The sequence below is a fragment of the Sebastes fasciatus genome, chromosome 9 (assembly GCF_043250625.1).
Source record: "Sebastes fasciatus isolate fSebFas1 chromosome 9, fSebFas1.pri, whole genome shotgun sequence".
NCBI lineage: Eukaryota > Metazoa > Chordata > Actinopteri > Perciformes > Sebastidae > Sebastes > Sebastes fasciatus.
Window position 1 is genome coordinate 34,749,710 of NC_133803.1, and position 22,092 is coordinate 34,771,801.

Genomic DNA, 22,092 nt, shown 5'->3' on the forward strand with positions numbered 1-22,092 from the left:
TTAAAAAAAAAAAAACTTTTGGTTAATTTTTCCACTTTTCTCAACTAGGCCTGACCCGAATGCTTCGAAGCTTTGATCGTTGCCATGGTAACCAACCTCCAAATCAGTATAGAGAGCCTAGGTCAAGTCGCCCCTTCAAGTCCAGAAAGTCTCAGTTTGCCGAAGTGTCATTTAGTTTTGGAGGAACCGCTCAGTGAGCTACATCTCTCGTCTCGGACAATATGCGTCACCAACACTAGCTAGGCCAGGCACAGATGAACCGTTATCTGACCTGATGTGTTTTATCCAGAGACTCCTGCTCTTTTTATCAGTCGGGAAGAGAGAGAACGAGAGAGACCCGTTGCTGGTGTGAGTTCATCCCAGTAGGAATCACACAGACACCGTAGCTTCAGAGAGAGAGACTTTTGGGTGTGTCGTCTTTCTAATGACGTATTTTCAGTCTGATACTTCAACAGTTTTACGACAAACTGAGACTTTCTTGACTTGCTAAAATTATGTTTTAAATTGACAAACATCATATGTGTGAATCATGGCGCAATTCAAACGGGACAAAAAACATATTTGTCTCTCTGTTGACTACTGATATTTTTTCCGAAGGTCACATGAGGTCCAGCAGAAGGGGCGTGACTTTGGCTCTCTAGTCAAATCCTTTTTTTTAATATGTACTAATAATGTATAAATCCCCAAATAGCCCATGAAATAAGGAATAATCCCTCAACATCAATAATATTCAACATGAGTTGTTATTAGTTATTCTCAGACTGATATTGCTGCAGCAATATTGCGTTATAATATTTCTCACAAAAGCTTCAAAGCCCAATAAATTCGGTATTCGGGACGGCCCTCCTCTCACCTGAGCCGGCTTTCATCATAGCTTTTTGATTTTAGTCACCTCAATATGTGACCAATGTGATTTCTGTGAGCCAGTGAACTTCACGTTTTCATTGTGTGAAGGACAAATAAGCTTTTTGTTTTAAGGACAAGTTGCCATTCATCAGCCTGTCGTCCTCAAACATCGTATTATTTATGTGACGTCCAACAAGAGCAGACCAGTAGACTGATGGTACTGTATGTTTTCTCTCTCTCAGCCAATGAGCTGCAGCGCTGCTCACTGAAAGCCAATGGCGTCGTTGCCTGCTCGTTCTGTTTCATGTTATTTGGGTATTTGATATTTTGCACGTTGTGTCTTTTAACCACTCTGGTCTACGTCGACTACTTGCATGTCTCGGAGCAGCACAGACTTCTGCTCAGCACTGAACCTTTTGCACTGACTGAATAACAACACTCTTCATGTTTTCTTTTTTAAATTATGCAACTCACTGGATGTTTGTCTCGTGATGATGATGATGGTGATGCGGAAGATGTTTGTTATCTTTGCGTTGTGTAATTGTGTTGCCGCTATCAATTTGTTTGGGACTGATTGTGGTCTCAGCCATGGTGGACAATTTGCACAGATGCCTTTCTAGCCAAATCTGGCACCAGCTCGGTGTTTAAGAGTTTAACCCAGGCCAGACATGAACTCTATTTTGGGAGACTTATCCCAAATAAACTGCCAAAATGAAGTTTCTTAAAACCTCAAGTGTGTAGTTAAAGGGATAGTTCTACATTACTTATCCATAGTCAGTGTATTACCTACAGTTGATGGCGGTCGGCACGCACCCAGTTTGAAGAAACAAGACAGGAGTACCAGCACGGGAAAACACATTTTAGACACCTAAAAGAATCAATAACAGTTTAAGTGAACGCTATATTTAGAATGTTTTCGCTGGTTTATCCTGCCGTGAGACGGCCCTCGCTGACGGGGAACTGAAGCCGTTGTATCTAACTATGCTCTCGCCAAATCCACCAGACTCCATTGAAAAAAAACCTGTAATTATACCTCGCAGAACACAGGGGCTGCTGGTCAACCGCTGCCTTAATCGGTTAGTTTGTTTGTGTGACTTTGGTCAATCCAAAAGTAACAAAAATGTCACACAATAGCACAAACGAACTAACCGATTGAGGGAGCGGTAGAGCAGCAAACTCCCCGCGTTCTGCGAGGTAAAAATAGTTTTTTTCAATGGAGTCTGGTTGACGAGAGCATAGATAACTGTTTCAGTTCCCGTCAGAGAGGGCTGTTTCACGGCAGGGTAAACCAGCCAAAATATTCTAAATATAGTGTATACTTAAACTGTTATTGATTCTTTTAGTTGTCTAAAATATGTTCTGCTGCTGCCCCTGAAGCCGTGATATCGCCGTCTTTATAGCCACCAGACTCCATTCACAAAAACAGTAATTTTTTACATCACAGAAGTTTCCAGAGTTTCTGGTCTACTGCCGCATCGATCGGTTTATTTGTTTGTGTTATTTTGTGACTTTGGGATCTGAACTAACATGGCGTCCAGAGCAGTACGTTGCGGTAACTCCTGTCTGTTTCTCCAAGCTGGGGGGCGTGTCGTACCTCACTTCAAAACACCTGAACTATCCTTTTTTTGAATGAGGAACATTAGAAATTCACCAGAGCCCTTTATCTAAAACAAGTCCATTTGATTTTTTGGTTTCATTTTGTTACACTTTGATGCGATTACAGTCCTACACTACAGTAGCTTATATTGTACTGTAGGCTTTACAGTAAGTCATAACCACTACTGAGCTGTTTACAGCTGAGCGACTGGCAGCACTGACTACACTACGACTATTGTTTGCCTGTTAATCTGTGATATTATCACTATTGAGTTTACAGTGTGTTGGCAGGGTTGTAGAAGATAGATGGATGGTGATATATATGTACATATGAGCCGGGAGAAAGACCCTCTAATGTCAAACTGAGGCTGTGATCTGATCTGTTTGTTGCCTTGCTAGTAGTATGACCCGACGGTGACCCCCTGACCTTTCACCTGAAGCATCACAAACCTCCCAGAAACTAATCTAATGTGCACATATATACATCTATCTGCGTATCTTCTGCCAACTAACAACACATTTAAGTTCATGCAGTTCTAGTCAGGTCCTCGTGTTTACTGAGTCGAGTGCCTGCCAATGCCAATATGAAGGCGTGTGTTTGTGTGCATGAACTAAAATGTCTTTCTGCAGTATGTAATGTGTGTGTGTGTACTGAGAGAGGTTTTAACATGAGGTGTGTGACAGTGTGTGTTGTTGGTAACTGGATGTTTTTAAGTGTGTTGCTGTAAGTCAATCAGGGTCATCGGCTGTGTGACCGCAAGGAAGTCACAAATAAATGACTGTCTGCATCCAAAATACCACGTTTCACTTTGTCACGATTAATTATTGATTCTGAAAGATGGAACTGTAAACAGACATTACAGATTGTATTACATGTTTACACATTCTACCAAAAAACATGTTGGATTAAAATAAAAAAACTAAAAGATTTCTTTAACTTTTTGGTCAAAGAAGAGAATAAAAGTCCTGAGACCGACACGAAGCCTTTTAAAACTTAAAGCAACATTGTTAACAACAAAAAAAAACTAGGGCTGTAAATCGATTCAAATATTTAATCGCAAATCAAATTGCATTATTTTATCTGTTCATACCTTAAAGGGAGATTTGTATTTAATCCTCTTATCAACATGGGAGTGGACAATTATGCTGCTTTATGCAAATGTATGTATATATTTATTATTGTAAATCAGTTAACACAAATCAATGACAGATATTGATCCAGAAACCCTCACAGGTACTGCATTTAGCATAAAACAATATGCTCCAATCATAACATGTCAAACTGCAGCCCAACAGGCAACAACAGCTGTCAGACCAGCTAGTATGACATGGTTGGTACTGATGGATTCATCAGGTCTTATAGATTTATATGATACCAGGATCTGCCCTCTAGTTTTAAAAGCCCGCTGGAACCTTTGAAAGATCGAACAGCGTCTGGGCTTAATCGCAAGAAATTAGTGGCGTTAAAACACATTTGCGTTAACGTGTTATTATCCGTTAACTTTGACAGCCCTAAAACAAAATAAGATCATCATAAGTAAGACGGCCTCTGGACTCGGCTATATATATATATATATATATATATATATATGTATATATTTATATATACATATATATATATATATATATGTATATATTTATATATACATATATATATATACGAGATGTTTTTTTTAATTAGGTTAATTATGAAATGTCTCTAAATAATACAGGAGATGATCCAGATCTGTTAAAATAAACTGTCTGTGCAGCGGCCGCACCTGAATTTAGAGCAAACTACCAGTTTTGATAAGAAAGACTATTCTCTATAAACTGCTCTGTAAAATACTGTTTTTAAAAAATATAAATAGTACAAATCCAAACTTAAATCAGTTACACTGATACTAACACACACACATAAAGTGCAACATCACACTCCGTTAAAGGCCTCATATTCACAGTGATCTTCTAAAGACAGTCTCCAAAAGAAATACTATTATTAAAGAGGAACTTAGTTTTTCTGTTGTTAGATGAAAGCTTTATAAGGATTACCCGCACTTGCCCGATGGATAGCGAAGTCCCTCCTCCTCCGGTGGACCACTATCGGACCTTATTTCGGAAAAAAATGTGAACGGTAGAGAGACAAATATTTATTTGATCCCGTTTGAATTGCGCCATGAATCACACATCTGATGTTTGTCAATTTAAAAGATAATTTTGCAAGTCAAGAGAGTTTCAGTTTGTCGTAGTGTTATTTAGTTACCTCCGCCAAGGCCGAAGGCCAAGGAAGGAGGTTATGTATTCACCGACGTTAGTTTGTTGCTTTGTCCGTTAGCATGATTACTCCAAAAGTCCAATGTGGATTTGAATGAAATCTTTTGGAGGGGAGAAGTGTGGCACAATGAACACGCCATTCGATTTTGGTGGCGATCCGGATCATGATCCGGCTTCGGGAATTTTTTTTAATAACTCCGCTCAGCCTGTGCATTAACACATCAGGCTTTAGGTCATGTGCAGTGTAACTGATGACGCGTCATCCAGCCTCTCACCATTTTTTTCTCATCAAACACGGTGACCTTACAGTTTACTTCGACCAAGGCACACTTGGTGACTTGCAAAGAGTGACGACGACGCTTTGGGGGCAGCGACAGACATGAAAGCTGCCTTGGCGGAGGTCTGCGCTCTCCGAGTGCACTTCTAGTTTTGTGTGAAACCGCTCAGTGAACAACATCTCTCGTCTCGCACAACATACGTCACTAACACCAGATTCAGAGAGAGAGACGTCCCTTATGCGACTTTCGGGTGTGTCGTCTTTCTAATTACGTATTTTCACAGTCTTATATCTTCACTTGCAAAATGATGTTTTAAATTAACAAACATCACGTGTGTGATTCATGGAGCAATACAAACGGGATCAAAAAATGATTTGTCTCTCGCCGTTGACCACCGTTATTCATATTCTTTCTGAGATAAGGTCCCATGGGGGTCCAGCGGAAGGGGCAGGACTTCGCCTCTCCATAGATCAAGTGTTAAAAAAAGAATTAAACACATCCTTTAACTCCTGATGGAGGTAGCTACGGAGTGAGCCATCTCGCTTCCTTCTCATCTCATGCTCAGCACCGATCGATCGGGCATACGCCAGAAAATGGCGGCGGGTAACGACAAAGTTTGTGATAACAAACACCAATCCTCATCACAGTATTTCTCCAGGATGTGCACTTTGAAGAGCGAACATTCAGCCTCAACTTAAGACTTTATTTTATTGTAAGACTAAAGAACTTTAGGGCCCATCTCAGAAGACTTTAGCTCTGTGTAATAGCATTTAAAGGAAACTGTAGTCTTGAAGCCCGGTGCAACACGACCTGAAGACATTTCCAAACGTTCAGAACAGATCATACTATAAGTATGACGAGCCTTCGGTGTGACCTTACACAAATCACGAGGCTGAAGTGGACAGAAGGTCACATGCCTCCCGGTGGAGAGAGTGTTTCCTTCTGGCATGATGTTGGGTAAATCCCAAACCAGATGATTCATCCCAGAATCATCGCCTCTTCCGGTCCTGCTTGACCTCAGCCTCCTGGCTGGCTCCGTTACTGTCCATGCCGTCCACCTTGAGGTGACCTTTGCTGTACTGTTTGATCAGCGCTCCTGGGAGGAGAGCCATGAGGGCGATGGCCAGGAGCTGAGCGAGCGTCGCCCAGGAGAAGATGTCATCCAGGGAGGAGATCTCTGACAGCATGGAGCCCGTACGGACACAGATGAAGTTGTAGGGGATCAAACCTGGAGGAGAATCGTGACAATCAGTAAGTCATCATGGCTGTTTGTGCAGAGTGTGTGTGTGTTTTCAGTGTGTGTGTGTGTGTGTGTGTAGTCTCACCTATGAACACAGAGGAGAAGAAAATGGGCATAGGGATGTTGAGGACGGGACAGGTGATGTTAAGGAACCAGTTAGGAGTCATGGGGAAGAAACGAAGGAAAAGGAGGAAGAAGAACAAACTGCTACGATTTTCCTCCACCTGACGGAGGGAGGAAAGAGAGAGAGAAGGAAGGAAGGAAGGAAGGAAGGAAGGAAGGAAGGAAGGAAGGAAGGAAAGGACAAAGATGGTGAAGGAAAATGAGGGGATAAGTAAACGTAACAGAGCGTCATAAAGTCTGTATAGGAGGAACTGAGAAGACTGCAGAAAAGTCAAATAATTAATAATTAATATTAATGGAAAAAAAATCTTCCATCACTTTGTTTGCCTTTTGTTGTATTCATTGTTTTCCCCCCATTATCATTAATCAGTGCTGCAAAATGCACAACCAAAAAATTAACTTTGAACGTCAGACTTGGGGGAGATTTTGTTTTAAATAGCAATATATATCTATTTATTGTCTTGCTTGCGTCTGAAGGCTAAATTCATAGTAGCAGTCACAGAGGTTCGGAGGTTAAGAGGATAAAAAGAGAAGAGAAGGTAAAATGCTCTTCAAATCTCTGAACAGTGGAAATGATTTATCTTCTATGATGTTAAAATATTTACATTCACTGACATCAACATTTTTATTTGTCCAATATTTTGTCTTTTGACCAAATACCTGCAAAACTCATCTTCCCATCAGCCTCAGCTATACTGTGACTTTCTTAACATGAGCATGTTGACGTTGTCGTTGTGAGCATGCTCGCTAGCTGACATTAGCATTGAGTACAGCCTAACAGAGCCTATCATGGCTGTAGACTCTTAAAGGTCCCATATCTGAACATGTTTACATGCTTTAATGTTCAAAAAACCCTCATCCTGTCTGTCTGAATAGACCTGTAACACCAGTCTGCTCTGATTGGCTCGCGAGGAAACTATGGTGCACCTTTGCAAAGGTAGATCTCAAGCTGTGGGCGGAGATATTCTAATGAGCCTGCGTGTGACATAGGAAGGGGAAAGAGATCTGAAAACGGACTGGGGGGTGTTATTTCCCAGTTTGCGGGTTGGTAGGAACTCCAGATACCCAGATGGATGTGATGTGCACAGGAAGAGCACTCTGAAGTTAACGAGTGGATGGAGACGCCTACCTTCCTCTGCAGCAGGGCCACCCTCTCTGGGAAGAAGTGAACAACGTGCTGCTTTCCAAACGTAGAGGAGAGCAGGAAGCAGAACGTGGAGCCGACAGTGGTGAGTACGCAGGCCAGCATCAGACCCTCCCAGGGCCCGAATATGGCTCCGGCTAACATGTTCTGAAGGAGGGAGGGATGGATAGATAGAGAGATGGATTCAAGTTGTGTCAACCAAACACCGTGCACCATTCCTCGATGTCATGTCTAAATGTGACGTGATGCTCAGTGTGTCTCACCAGGAAGGACGAGCCCGGTATGGCGAAGGACTGCTTGTAGAGGTAGGCGCTGCAGAACAGCAGCAGAACGTAGCCGTGATGTTCTTGTTTATAAAACTTAAGCATCTCAGCGAGCTCCCGCAGCTCGTCCAGGTCCGACGGGAACTTCAGCCTGAACGGGAAGAGAGACACAGCAGAACAAAAGGTCGAGTATATCTGCTGACTTTTCAACAAGCTCCTTTAAGGCCTTTAGAAGCCCGTACACATCAGTCTGTGAGAAAATACTGAAGTTATCCTCTAAAAATCCTTTTAACTTCACTGTGTTGGTGCTGGAAAGTATCTGCATGATGAGATCCTACAGTAGTCGGAAGAGAAAATGTCTTTTTGTTTTTTATTTGAGTGAAACAAACAACAAAACGAGGCCTCAGGTTTTTATAAAGAAGAAGGAAAGATCATATCAGAATGAAGGAGGAGTGAGATGGAGGGTAACGGGATACTTTTGATTGAGGGACAGAAATAGTGTCGCTGCCTGTAGACTTGAGCAGAGGGCACACACACACACACACACACACACACACACACACACACACACACACACGCCAAAATCCCCCCGTTGAAACTCAAGATGCCGCCTTCCTCTAGAGTCTAGAGAAAGGAGGAGTGCTGACGGTCAGAGCAGGTGGTCTAGAGTCTAGACCACCTGCTCTGACCGTCAGCACTCCTCCTTTCTACTGGTCAGTGGACCAACATTCTGCTCTGTCATTGGTCAGCAGGTCGATGATGCGTACGCGCTCCGATACGTGAATGAATGTTCAGTATTTAAGGAGGGAAATGTGTCATCGTGGGCACTTTTAATTTGGCTTACGTCTAACCCCATGAGAAACCTTCTGTCTCACACAGAGAGAGGGGGTTTGAACTCTGAGGTCACTTCATCACAACTCGTATCAGGTTTAATGTTGAGAGAGATTTTAAAGCAACCAGGGCTGAAATTAATGATTGTTTTCACTACAAATTAATCCCTAAATTTATAAACTGGTAAGATTATAAAATGTCCAACAATAGTGAACCACAATTTCCCAGAGCCCAAGATGACGTCTTCAATGTTTGTGTCGTCAAAAAGCAAATCCTCTCATGAATATTTTACATTTCTGCTGGATAAATTGATTTTAAACTTTAACGATTAACTGATTATCAAAATAGTTGCCAATTATTTTTTCGATTGACTAATAGTTTCAGCTTTAAAAGCATTATGAAAGAACTAACAGATCACACAATGTAGGCATTATTTGCGCCATTTAGTGACATCAAATAACATTTTATAAAAAATGTTTTGAAAATAAAAGAACTTTAACCTGCAATATGATCTTAATTTGATAATTGATATTTTATTTTTTAGGAAAACATGAAGAACTAGAGACCATCTTGCGATGGGATCACACCAGCTGCAACGCCAAATTCGGTCGCCCCCCCTCGCTCAGACTACACCCATCTTTGAAATCAACCTAAATTTTGATCTCAACTATACATCTGTAAAGTTTCGTGACTGCATCTTGCACAGTTGTGGCACTACGATAACATCTGTAAGCAGACAGGCCGACATATAAACACCTGGCAAAGTACTGTAAACCTCCTCTGTAGTAGCTCCTGCTCCAGCAGGCGTCTCCAGGAAGACATGAAGGAGCATCGCTCAACACAGTGAGGAGACACACGTCAGCTAAAAGCACAATATCACTCTATATTTCAGCTGCTTGGCAGTAATGTTAGCTGACCAGACCAAGGTCTCTCCATGAATCAATGCTGATCCTAGTGTTGGCTTTTCCTGCCTCAGCCTCCCGACCGCGGCCGGAGGGAACAGGGGAGACGCCGGAGTTTTGGTCGGAGACGATAACGTTTCTCTCTGCGGAGCCCCGTCACTTCACAAGACACGGGAAACCTCTGTTGGTCTGGAGGAGCTGCAGCAGTTATTTCTGCACAAACGTCCACTGAACATTCACTAGATATTCTCAGAGCTAAACTAACTCTTCTGCAGTGTGGAGTGAGCAGCATGCACGTGAGAGGTGGAGGGAGAGAGAGAGAAGGAGCGCGGTGTGTGAGTGAAGGCAGGCAGAGGAGCAGAGTACAGCAGTACATTGGCCCTCCACTCTATGCTGATGGCCCGATACGGCGGCGCGTCTGGTGTGATGTGACTTGTGATCCCATCACAAGACGGTCTCTATAGTTGACTGTTTGATTAAATCTGTAGCATTTGATTGAAGGACCGCCCTGTGTGAACTTGTGTTTTGTGCTGTCGTTGTTGTTTTGTTGTGTTTGGTTTAGTTTTCTTCTGTTTCTGTTTGAAAAAGTTCAATATTTTGACCTCAGTTGGTTTCAAACATACTTAATATAAAGAGAAGTCATTAAGTTGACCTGTATCATGGCCACAGTACACAGAAATACACACTCACATGACTCAATGTAACTGTGTAGGGTGAACTCACATGTTTAAATGACGTAGAAGTAACCGTATAATACGAGTCATATCGATGTAAAACACACACACACACACGCACACACACACACACACACACACACACACACACACACACACACACACACAGACACACACACACACACACACACACACACACACACACACACACACACACACACAGATGGGCGCTGCTCTTGGCTTCAGAGTATCTTGGTCGGCGTTATTCTATCATCCCATAGACAACCTCACACTGACTGTCTGGCACATAGCAACACGCCACACACACACACACACACACACACACACAGGAGTAATGCGATCAGTCCGATATGTCCTGAGGGGAGATGTGACTATCAAACACATTTAATATTTTAGTGACATGATTATTATTATTATTACATCACGTCTGTCCGCCTCAAACTGATCATTATAAGCAGATTATTATTATTACTGTATACATTAAATTACTGTACTATGCATAATTAAAGTACACTATACTACAGTACAGTATATACTATATAGCTTACTGTAGTTCAAGTTATAATTAGGCTATAGCCTAAAACAGTGTTGTGTAATGTCAGTAGTCCAAATAGGCATCTCAGCATCGCAGCTCGGTGGAGTTTCAGTGCATTTAAACATTTTTATGCATTTAGGTCTTTATTGTGTATTTGTCTTTATGCATTGTGTTTTATTTTATAATGATCTTGTAAAGCACTAAATAAATAACTTTTACTTAATTACTTTTAACAGGCTTGAAAATAAAGTGTAGGCAACGCCTAATATAAAATAAATATCAAATATATAAATTTTTTCCATATATTATCATTTATGAAAAGACAAAACGCTGTAAGCGGACTACTTGATTACTTTAAGCAAATTATTTAAACAGCATATGTATAGAAATGATTCTGTCCCAAGTTATAACAAGGTTGATCACTGTATTATTATTATCATTATTATTATTATTATTATTATTATCATTTTTATTATTATTATTATTATCATTATTATTATTATTATTATTATCATTATTATTATTATTATCATTATTATTATTATTATTATCATTATTATTATTATCATTATTATTATTATTATCATTATTATTATTATTATTATCATTATTATTATTATTATCATTATTATTATTATCATTATTATTATTATCATTATTATTATTATTATCATTATTATTATTATTATTATTATTATTATCATTATTATTATGATTATTATTATGATTATTATTATTATTATCATTATTATTATTATTATTATTATCATTATTATTATTATTATCATTATTATTATTATTATTATTATTATCATTATTATTATTATTATCATTATTAATATTATTATTATTATTATTATTATTATTATTATTCTCATTTGTGACAAAGATATATTAATAAAAAAGATCTATAGGTGACTAATGTGCTCAAATCAACATGTCAAAAAGATGATATAATATATTAGTACAGATGACTTGGCTGGTTTTGTAGAGGTCATTATTTCCTTCATTCATTGCCTTTACTCATACGGATCATATCCCAGCATGCACTGGGAGAGAGGCAGGTCAACACTGTTGATGAGTTACTGGTCCGCTGGTTTCAAGGTAAATACGAGGGTGAGGGGTCACAGGGTGATTAAAGGGGTCACTAGTAAAACATGAATTTCTGCTTCATCTTTTGGATCATTGGAGGTTTATAATGAAACAATCTGAGGAGGGAAAAGGACTCTTCTTTGGTTGAACCTGCTCACAATGAATGAACGCCCTCGTTAAGGCCTGTGATGACGGGTCATACTGTAAGAACACATTAAATCATTATAGGGGTCATGAACCGAAAGGGTTGTGAGAACCCATCACAGGGGGGATAAACTCACAGTCCTGTGAGCTGTGGGTAGTTTAGTTTCACCTTACTGTAATGTAGGAGAAGACCCACATTAATACAGGAGAACAAGCAAACTACACACTGAAAGTTAACCACTGCTGTAGGGGTTTTATTGCCCAGTATTTTTTTTATATATTTTAATATTTTTAGCATGTAAACATAGCTAAAAGCCAAATAAAAATAAAATAAAATAAAATAAAATAAAATAAATATATATATGTATATATATATATATATATATATATATATATCTGTATGTTGTATCTTGCTAGAATTTCAATTATTTTATTCTTATTTTATTCTAACGTTTTAATTATTCTATTGTTATTTTTTACCACCTATTTGCACCGACGGACCAAAGCAAATTCCGAGAAAAATAACCTGATACACCTGGCAATAAACAATATTCTGATAAAATAAAATAAAATAAATAAAATAGGCTAAATTTCTTAATTACCTATAGTTTGGGAGAGACTGAAATAAATAATAATAATAATAATAATAATAATAATAAAAATGTGATGATAATAATAATAATAATGTGATAATAATAATAATAACAATAATGTGATTATAATAATAATAATAATAAAAATGTGATGATAATAATAATAATATTAGTAATAATAATAACGTGATTATAATTATAATAATAATAATATGATGATGATAATAATAATAATAATAATAATAATAATAATAATAATAAAAATGTGATGATAATAATAATAATAATAATAAAAATGTGATGATAATAATAATAATAATAATGTGATAATAATAATAATAATAATAATAATAATGTGATGATAATAATAATAATAATAATAATAATAATAATAATAATAATAATAATGATAATAATAATAATAATAATAATAATAATAATAATAATAATGATGTGATGAATTTATTTTAATAATAATAATAATAATAATAATAATAATAATAATAATAATAATAATAATAATAATAATAATGTGATTATAATAATAATAAAAATAAAAATAAAAATAAAAATAAAAATAAAAAATCTTCTGTATTTTAAGAAAAACAAACTTTAAGTTAATTTAACTTTATTCTAAAGTGTCACTGTGTGTTTCCTACCTGAACTCCCGGACCCCCGCCTCGTCCTGTCCCTCCCCCTGGTCCTGGTCATGGTCATGGTCCTCGTCCTGGTCCTCCGGCTGGAGGCTGGTCGGTCCCGGAGGAAGGTGAGCTGACAGCAGGTAGAGGAAGACGCTGGCGGCCGCCACCAGAGCAGCCAGGCCGGCTAAGGAGCGCATGTCGCTCCGCGGCTGAAACCTCCTCTGGAAGTCAACGTGTTGCTGCAGGTCAGCTGGAAGACACCGAGAGAGGAGGGGTGTTACCGGGCAGCAGGAGGGCTGAGGATGACGGAGGACATTCTGCAGACGGATCACATGGCAGCAGAGACAGAGACACCAACAAGTGTCTTCATGTCCAGAGAGAAGACAAGAGACTCTGTTGACGTAAAGTGTAACCAGAACACCCTGCAGGTTTCTCTTTTTATCTTCTGTCACTTCTCACATCATGTCTTCAACAGTCATACAGATATTAAACTATTTACTAGATAATTAACTGAACTTTGAGAGGACAGCTGCAGGACTCTGAATGTGCACCAACAAGAAGGAGCCACTGAACCTGCAGGGGCAAGATAACGGCTCCTCCTGCTGGAGGAACGCAGACATTATATAAAGCTGTTCTGCTGTGTGGATAGTTCAGGACAGTCAATCTTGCTTTTGCGATATTCACATGGACACTAAACCACTTACATTTTTCAATTTCATGACTAAATGATTAAAACAGTCTTGGATGGAGATGTTTGATTTTTCACAACCCTTACAACACCACCACTACACAGCCTCAGACAGACAAACACACTGAACAATACAGTAGAGTGAAGCCCTCTCTGCAGGGCCTTCTGCAGAGAGCTACTGCTTGAACTGCATTAGTTTGCCCTTTATTAGGCCCGAGCAGCGACAACGTCGGGCCAGCGAAGGCCCGATTGAAACTCTAGGGATTATTTTTCTTTTTCTTGAAATGGAACGGCTTTTTGAGGACCTCAACATGCTCAAAACGTTGTTACACTTTGCACACTTATCAGACGCGGTGAAACATGTAGTATTTTAAGGGTCTCGGGTGCTCGCTAGCGCCCCCTAGAAAGTTGGAAAAATTGAGCTCCCCGCTCCGAATTCACCTACATGTATGAAATTTGGCAGACAGATGTAACATGTGGAGACACACGAATATGCCTCTTGGAGGTATGCCCAAAACTCAACAGGAAGTCAGACATTTTGAATTTATTGTGCAATTTTCGCCCATTTTTAGCGTTTTATGGGCCGTTTACTTTAACGAACTCCTCCTACAGATTTAATCAGATCGACTTGAAATTTGGTGAGGACCATCTTAAGACCTTGAGGATGAAAAGTTATTCAAATGGAGAGTTTTTACTAAACGACCTGACCGTGGCGTGGCGGCCATTTTGAGCCATTCGCCATAAAACAGGAAGTTGTTGTAATTCAACTGTACATAGTCCGATCTGCCCCAGATTCCTCAGGCATGATAAGGGTCCAGTCCTGAGGACATTTACATGCAAAAAAAATACTCATAGCCCCACCCCCTTTCATAACTCATGAATCAGTTGTCGTAGAGTCTTGTTGCAGGCGTCGTTGCACTCATCAGAGTTCTGGTTTCATTGTTCCTGGCCGCGTCAATCTCCGTCCCGCCAGTACCCCCAACGTGTGGGAAGGTGCGAGGGCCCGTTCATCGCTGCTCGCAGCTTTAATATTAAATTGGATTTCCCTAAAAACACATCTGAGTCTGTGCATAGATGAATCAGATGTTTAAATATTATATTCATATTGACTGTTTTGAACAATTTTCTTGTGAACTTGTAAACTTTTTGATGATTATTCATAAAAAAATCTCATTGTGTAAATATTTTGTGAAAGCACTGATGGTTAACCCAACAATATTGTTGCATTATGATTTCGTAAAGGTAATGCATGCTTTTATCACCACACGTCTTGATTATTGTAATTCACTTTAGGTTGGTGTTCGCCAATAAGCCTCTTTGTGTCGCCTGCAGCTTGTTCAGAACGCGGCAGCTCGTCTTTTAACTGGTAAACGTGATCACGTCTCCCCGATTCTGGCTTCACTTCACTGGCTCCCTGTGCCTTTTAGGATTGATTTTAAGATTTAATCATTAACATATAAATCGTCAACTTATCTCTCAGACCTTTTAAAACCACATCTTTTATCAAGGACACTCAGATCCAGTTGCTTCTGACTGTCCCCAAGGTCAAAGTTAAAGGTCCCATATTGTAAAAAGTGACATTTTCATGGCTTTTATATTATAAAGCAGGTTTAAGTTCTATATAAATACTGTAAAAGTATCGAAACGCTCAATCCACAGAGAAACACACACAGCCCGTATTCAGAGACTGTGCATTTGAAACAAGCCATCAGGATTTCTATCCATTTGTGATGTCACAAATATACAATATTTAGACCATTACAAGGTTTTAAACGTAAACATTCTAAATGGGTCCCAGTTTATTTCCTTTTGCAGTGGATGTGAATGACATGAGCTGACAGGACGTAAACATGGACCCGAGCTGTTGCCTAGCAACGCAATTCTGTTGCAATTCCATACAAATGCACTAAAACGGAGCGTTTCAGACAGAGGGTAAATACAGGTATATTCAAGCAGACAGTAAGAGGAAAATAAAGTTTTTTTTTAAACATTAAAGTATATAAACATGTTCTAATAGAAACCCAAAATACAAGTAAGAACCTGAAAATGAGCACAATATGGGACCTTTAAAGCTCAGGGGTGACCGAGCCTTTTCAGTTGCAGCTCTGGACCGCTCTGCCTCCACATGTTGGGCCGTCCCCCACACTGCCTGCTTTTAAATCAAACCTCAAAACACACTTTTATTCCTTTATGGCTTTTGGCTCGGCATGAGAGTTGAATATTTTTATTTAAGTTGGTCTTAGTTGTTTTATTGTTGTTTTTTATGTTTTTATGTATAATTGTACAGCACTTCGGTCAACTTTTGTTGTTTTTAAATGTGCTTTATAAATAGATTTGGACTGGATTGGATTGGATATCAGGGTATTTGGTTGAAAATAACGTGATATTTGATTTCCTTAATATCGCCCAGCCCTAATTGCCATTCATGGAATTGTTTCAATAAGGTCAAGTGAAGAACATTAATTCAATGTCTGATGAAATTATTTATATCCCTGAAGAAATACATCTTAAAAAACACACAAAAATATCTTCATCTTTTATTTGTAATTTCTGGTCTATACATTTTTAATATGATGTCAAAAGCATCAATATTATATACAGGTGTGGATTGTTGCTGCAGATGTTGAGTCCAAATATTATTCTAAAAATGATTCATTGCATCCGTTAGAATACAGATTTAATAATATAAAACAGGAAATACACTGAATGAACTGACGGACAGAGTTTCTCAACTTTTTCACCACAAAAATCCACAGATGGAAGTAGAATTACTAACACTGCTTTGTGCAGACTGTTCTGCATGATGACTAGCCGTCTGTATGGCTCTCTTTAGGAGGAAACATTCAATAATTGGGTTTGCAGCATCAGTGTCCGCCAGTTGCAGCTATTCACACCTGTATTGGTGATGGGCGGCCGGACACAGAGCTTGGCAGACACACCTCAGTCGTCAAAGACAGAGCCGAACACGATTGGCTGATCAGTGGCTGAAAGCAGAAGACGATGAAGCTGATTGGCTGCTCAGACGCCCTTAGGGGGGGTCAGGCACTGGTTGACCACCTCCAGCAGAGAGGAGTTCTCCAGAGCTGCTGCAACTCTCTCTTTGTCTGCCAGCTGTTTGTTCACTGCACAACATAGAAGAAAAATCACATAACATACAATCAAGTCCTCACATTTAACAGTAACTACAGTATTATGACTAGTGGCCAGGGGTCAGCAACCTGCAGCTCCGGAGCCACATGTGTCTCTTCAGCTCCTCTCCAGCGGCTCCATGTGGATTTATAACAATGGAAATGAAATGAATAACTGTTTTTTGTTTACATTTTAATTTTAATTTATCATCGTTGTAGGTCTATGGTACGACGCTACGACGGAGTATTAGGCCCATTGAGAAAAAGAAAAAAATAGATTTCGAGAATAAAGTCATAATAATATAATATAGTAATTTTAGGTGTTATTTTATTTTTTCCTCGTAAAGTTATGACTTTATTCTCGTAATATTATGACTTTTTTTTGTAATATTATGACTTTATTCTGGAATAATACTATATAATACTCCGTAGTACATTTGCTCTTTGGCCCTCATAAACTGTGTTACCTTCATCACAATGATCAAATGTTTTGCGGCTCCAGACAGATTTATTTTTTTTACCCAGAACGGCTCTTTAGATAGTAAAGGTTGCTGACCCCTGACTAGTGGGGAATATGGTCTAATATCCCATCATGCCTGCCGTCTCTGTGTGATATTTACCTGCTTCCTCTGAGGCGTGAGTCCCGGGAGTGATGTGGACGTCAATCTGAGCAGAAACAGAAAGAACACACAACGTTTAGACAGAAATCCCACACGGTATGACATGTTGTTCATATTAACTAACACTCAAAGGAGGTGATATTAAATGTGCATTCATAGTACCAGCACACACACACGCACACACGCACACACACACACACACACACACACACACACACACACACACACACACACACACACACACACACACACACACACACACACACACACACACACACACACACACACACACACACACACACACGTACTTTGAACCGGTCTGGCAGCGAGCGCAGCAGCTTCACTTTGATTGACAGGCCAATGAGTGTTGCCATGCTGCAGTGGGGGATGGTGGGCGTGAACTCAATACCCACAATGCTCTCTGCATCATTAACCTGAGAAAAACACACACAGATAGAAAGAGACTTAATTAACAACATACTGAATGCAATTAACTTATTGTTTTAACTCGTTAAGGACGTAGGATGTTTCTGCAGTGAGGACGGCTGGAGAGTGTGAAAGTTACTTGTTTATTTCTTTAGTAAGTGCAGTAAAAGTTCTGTAAAGTCAGGTCAGTAACAGACAGATCGATGGCATATCCTGCTTTTTCCTGCATTCACCCAGTAGTAAATCAAATTAAAGGTGCGTACCTGGACTCGGACTTGCTCCACGACATTGAGTTCCTCCAGAGACAGAGGATGCTCCGGGTCGTTGATGGATCTGATCAGATGTAACTTTAGTTAAAGAATTTAAAACACAAGTTCTGCCTCTGTTCTGATGTAGTCAGTATATTATTATTATTATTATTATGATGTATTATGTGAGACACTAATAATATTACAGTGGTTTCTATTGTTATATCACAAGGTATGTAATTGTGCGTTTACTGTAAATAACCTAAAATAAGTAATAAAGGGCACACGTGAATTAAGAAATGTTACTTATCTTAGTGTAAATGTCTTTTTCAACTGATCCTAACGCTGTTGGAATATGTGTTACACATCTGTATACAGTCTGTTTGTAATTAAACATCCCATGAGGTAGTCATCATGGATGTCAGCATAAAACAAAGATGATAAACATTGCTTAAGTATTCTTAAGGACTGTCTTTAAAGGTACTTGCTGACCTAAACTCTGTTGTCTAATACGAGGTGGGGGCATACGCTGATTGTGGTCTGATATTGCCGAAGGGCTGCAACTAATGATAATGTTCATTGTTGATTAATCATCTTCTTAATTACTTCATTCAGTCTATCGAATGTCACATAATAGTGAAAGAATGCCCATCACAACTTCCCAGAGCTCAAAGTGACATCGTCAAACTATTCAAACCTCAAAGATGTTTTAAATCACAAAGATGTGAAAGAGAGAAAACCAGAAAATCCACATATTTAAGGAGCTGGGACCAGCGAATATTAATAACTTAAATTATAAACCATTTTCTAAATTATTGATTCATTTTCTCAATACTTAAGTAATCATTGTAAAAAAAAGTTATGTTTACAAGAAGTACACAAACATATTGTTTAAGATGTGAGCTAATAAGATGTGCTGGCAGTATACATATCCTGCAATACTCATTAACTATATTTTCACCATATATATTATTGGAACAAATGCCTATATACTGTATGTTTTACTCACTGTGAACTGCAGTGATTATATCTCTGTGTTGTTGTCCTTGTGGTTTATTTGATTTATACTGATATGGACCTTTGGGTCTGAAATAAAGGCAATGAATGAATATATATATAAAACAGTTTATATATAACAGTATACATTTACTCAAGTACTGTACTTAAGTACAATTTTGAGGTATTTATACTACAATTGAGTATTTCCATTTTATGCAACTTTATACTTCTGCTCTATTACATTTTAGAAGCCAATATAGTACTTCCTACTCCACTACATTTATGTGATCACTTTAGTTACTAGTTACTTTTCCAACACATTATAAAATAATATGATTTATATTTGATGTAACTTTATACTTCTGCTCTATTACATTTAAGAAGCCAGTATTGTACTTTTTCCTCCACTACCTTTATTTGATAACTAGTTACTTAGAAGTTCCAAATTAATAATTCAAAATATAATCAACAGATAGATTTTAATATTACTATTATTATCAGTCAGACTTTATTGATCCCCAGAAGGAAACTGAATATATATATATATAATTAAAATACATTATTCTGAAAGTGGTCATAATGCATGGGTAAAGTTACTTTAAGTATATTTTGATGTTAATACTTTTGTACTTTTACTTGAGTATTTCTACAATGCGGCGTTAAGGCTACTTTTACTGATGTAAAAAGGTCTAAAAGTACTTCTGACACCACTTTTACACATTTACAGTAACGTTACTATTCCATGTAACTTTAACAGAGAAGCACCAGTTACTGTTATCTGTACGTTACCGTTAACGTCATCTCAGAGATGATGCAACAGCTGGTAATGTTAGAAAAGAAAAGAAATGTGTCCAGACTATCAGTTAAAATACAGTTTAACAAGCACACACACCATCTGTGTTTAAAACCAGTCTAAACTAGAGGAAGACCAACTAACTGAATATAAACCAGTCTAAACTAGAGGAAGACTAACTAACTGAATATGAACCAGTCTAAACTAGAGGAAGACCAACTGAATATAAACCAGTCTAAACTAGAGGAAGACCAACTAACTGAATATGAACCAGTCTAAACTAGAGGAAGACTAACTAACTGAATATGAACCAGTCTAAACTAGAGGCAGACTAACTAGTTATATAACTAGATATATATATATATATATATCTAGTTATATAAACAGGATATATAGTTATATCTAGTTCTATATAGTTGTATAAACAGGATATATAGGTATATGTAGGTATATATAGGTATATATAGGTATATATAGGTATATATAGGTATATGTAGGTATATGTAGGTATATATAGGTATATATAGGTATATGTAGGTATATATAGGTATATATAGGTATATATAGGTATATGTAGGTATATATAGGTATATATAGGTATATGTAGGTATATATAGGTATATATAGGTATATATAGGTATATGTAGGTATATATAGGTATATATAGGTATATGTAGGTATATATAGGTATATATAGGTATATATAGGTATATGTAGGTATATATAGGTATATATAGGTATATGTAGGTATATATAGGTATATATAGGTATATATAGGTATATATAGGTATATATAGGTATATGTAGGTATATATAGGTATATGTAGGTATATATAGGTATATATAGGTATATGTAGGTATATATAGGTATATATAGGTATATATAGGTATATGTAGGTATATATAGGTATATATAGGTATATATAGGTATATATAGGTATAGGTAGTTGTATAAAGAGGATATCGAAGATCTCTCGGGGGTCGATGGGGTCGTGGATGTCTTCGTCTTCGTCTCTCGGAGTCATCAGTCTGTCTCCGGACCGCTGGAAGATCACCGGGTTCGCGTTCTCCAGATGGGTTCCTCCGGACATCTCTACGGTGAACTCAGTCCCGTTAAACACTGAGTCTCTCCGTTAAACTCCGAGTCTCTCCGTTAAACTCCGAGTCTCTCCGTTAAACTCCGAGTCTCTCCGTTAAACTCTGAGTCTCTCCGTTAAGGTCTGAATCTCTCCGTTAAGGTCTGAGTCTCTCCGTTAAGGTCTGAATCTCTCGGGATGTGAATCAGTGGCGCAGCAGCAGAGAAAAACACAACAACCTCCTAGAACTACGCAAGGCCTATGAAAAGGAGGCTTAATCACGCGTCATCAACGCGTCATATATCCGGGGAGGGGGTATTGCACATGCGCAGTAGAATTTGGTCTGCACTTCAGTTACACTGCGCATGCGTTTTACTAGACACATGACCCATGACCTATCCTACTTCCATAGGCCTTGGAACTACGGAGAGCGACAGAGTCCAAAACGCGCTAAAGAGAAAGTATTACAGTTTTTCTCAATTGTTTACACACAAATACTGGTACTTGACACACAATGACCACAACATGTAACTCATGCACCAACCCCCTGAACCAATTCTGCTAAACTACAAGCACAATTCCTGCTTTACACTCAAATTGCAGTTCTAAAACACACTTTTTTCAAAACACTACACACAATTCTCTGCATTTGGCACAATTTTCATGAGAAAATCTCGTTTTCACAAGGAACACACTGTCATTCAAAATTCTAAAGTCAATTGCCCTACTATGCACACTGACTCATCACATGGGCAAACACCTGTCACACAGTGTTACAATTAGCAATCAGTTGATGCTTTTCATGGCTGGATTCGACATGCTAAGCGATATTTCCCCCGCTGCTTGGCCAGGGAAAACATTGCTTGTGATGTGGATGAGGTGCTGTGGCCAGACCGAAACAGAAGAGAGGATGCAGCATAGTTGTTTTTACTGTAACT

General features: G+C 38.4%; 2 protein-coding genes across 2 annotated transcripts; both read right to left on the bottom strand.

The window, feature by feature from the left end:
• Positions 1–4,482: 4,482 nt before the first annotated feature.
• LOC141774610 (transmembrane protein 41A-B-like) lies at positions 4,483–13,662 on the bottom strand. Its single transcript, XM_074647397.1, has 5 exons — positions 13,195–13,662; positions 7,744–7,894; positions 7,466–7,627; positions 6,299–6,437; positions 4,483–6,201 (listed from the first exon to the last, which is right to left on the bottom strand). Exons 1-5 carry the CDS (start codon positions 13,371–13,373, stop codon positions 5,963–5,965), a joined length of 870 nt encoding a protein of 289 aa, XP_074503498.1. The 5' UTR covers positions 13,374–13,662; the 3' UTR covers positions 4,483–5,962.
• A 2,726-nt stretch (positions 13,663–16,388) lies between these two features.
• LOC141774612 (cytosolic iron-sulfur assembly component 2B-like) lies at positions 16,389–21,175 on the bottom strand. Its single transcript, XM_074647398.1, has 5 exons — positions 21,041–21,175; positions 18,302–18,379; positions 17,921–18,046; positions 17,613–17,658; positions 16,389–16,986 (listed from the first exon to the last, which is right to left on the bottom strand). The coding sequence occupies exons 1-5, from the start codon at positions 21,167–21,169 to the stop codon at positions 16,883–16,885; spliced, it is 483 nt and encodes a 160-aa protein (XP_074503499.1). The 5' UTR covers positions 21,170–21,175; the 3' UTR covers positions 16,389–16,882.
• Positions 21,176–22,092: the final 917 nt, after the last annotated feature.

Excerpts from the sequence above, each read along its gene's own strand:
- LOC141774610 (XM_074647397.1), bottom strand. The coding sequence starts at position 13,373 with ATGCGCTCCTTAGCCGGCCTGGCTGCTCTGGTGGCGGCCGCCAGCGTC. Across the intron at positions 7,895-13,194 it reads GCGGGGGTCCGGGAGTTCAG|GCTGAAGTTCCCGTCGGACC; the intron begins GTAGGAAACACA and ends CTTCCCGTTCAG. Across the intron at positions 6,438-7,465 it reads TGGCCCTGCTGCAGAGGAAG|GTGGAGGAAAATCGTAGCAG; the intron begins GTAGGCGTCTCC and ends TCCCTCCGTCAG.
- LOC141774612 (XM_074647398.1), bottom strand. The coding sequence starts at position 21,169 with ATGTCCGGAGGAACCCATCTGGAGAACGCGAACCCGGTGATCTTCCAG. Across the intron at positions 18,047-18,301 it reads TGGAGCAAGTCCGAGTCCAG|GTTAATGATGCAGAGAGCAT; the intron begins GTACGCACCTTT and ends TGTTTTTCTCAG. Across the intron at positions 17,659-17,920 it reads CGCTGCCAGACCGGTTCAAA|ATTGACGTCCACATCACTCC; the intron begins GTACGTGTGTGT and ends GTTTCTGCTCAG.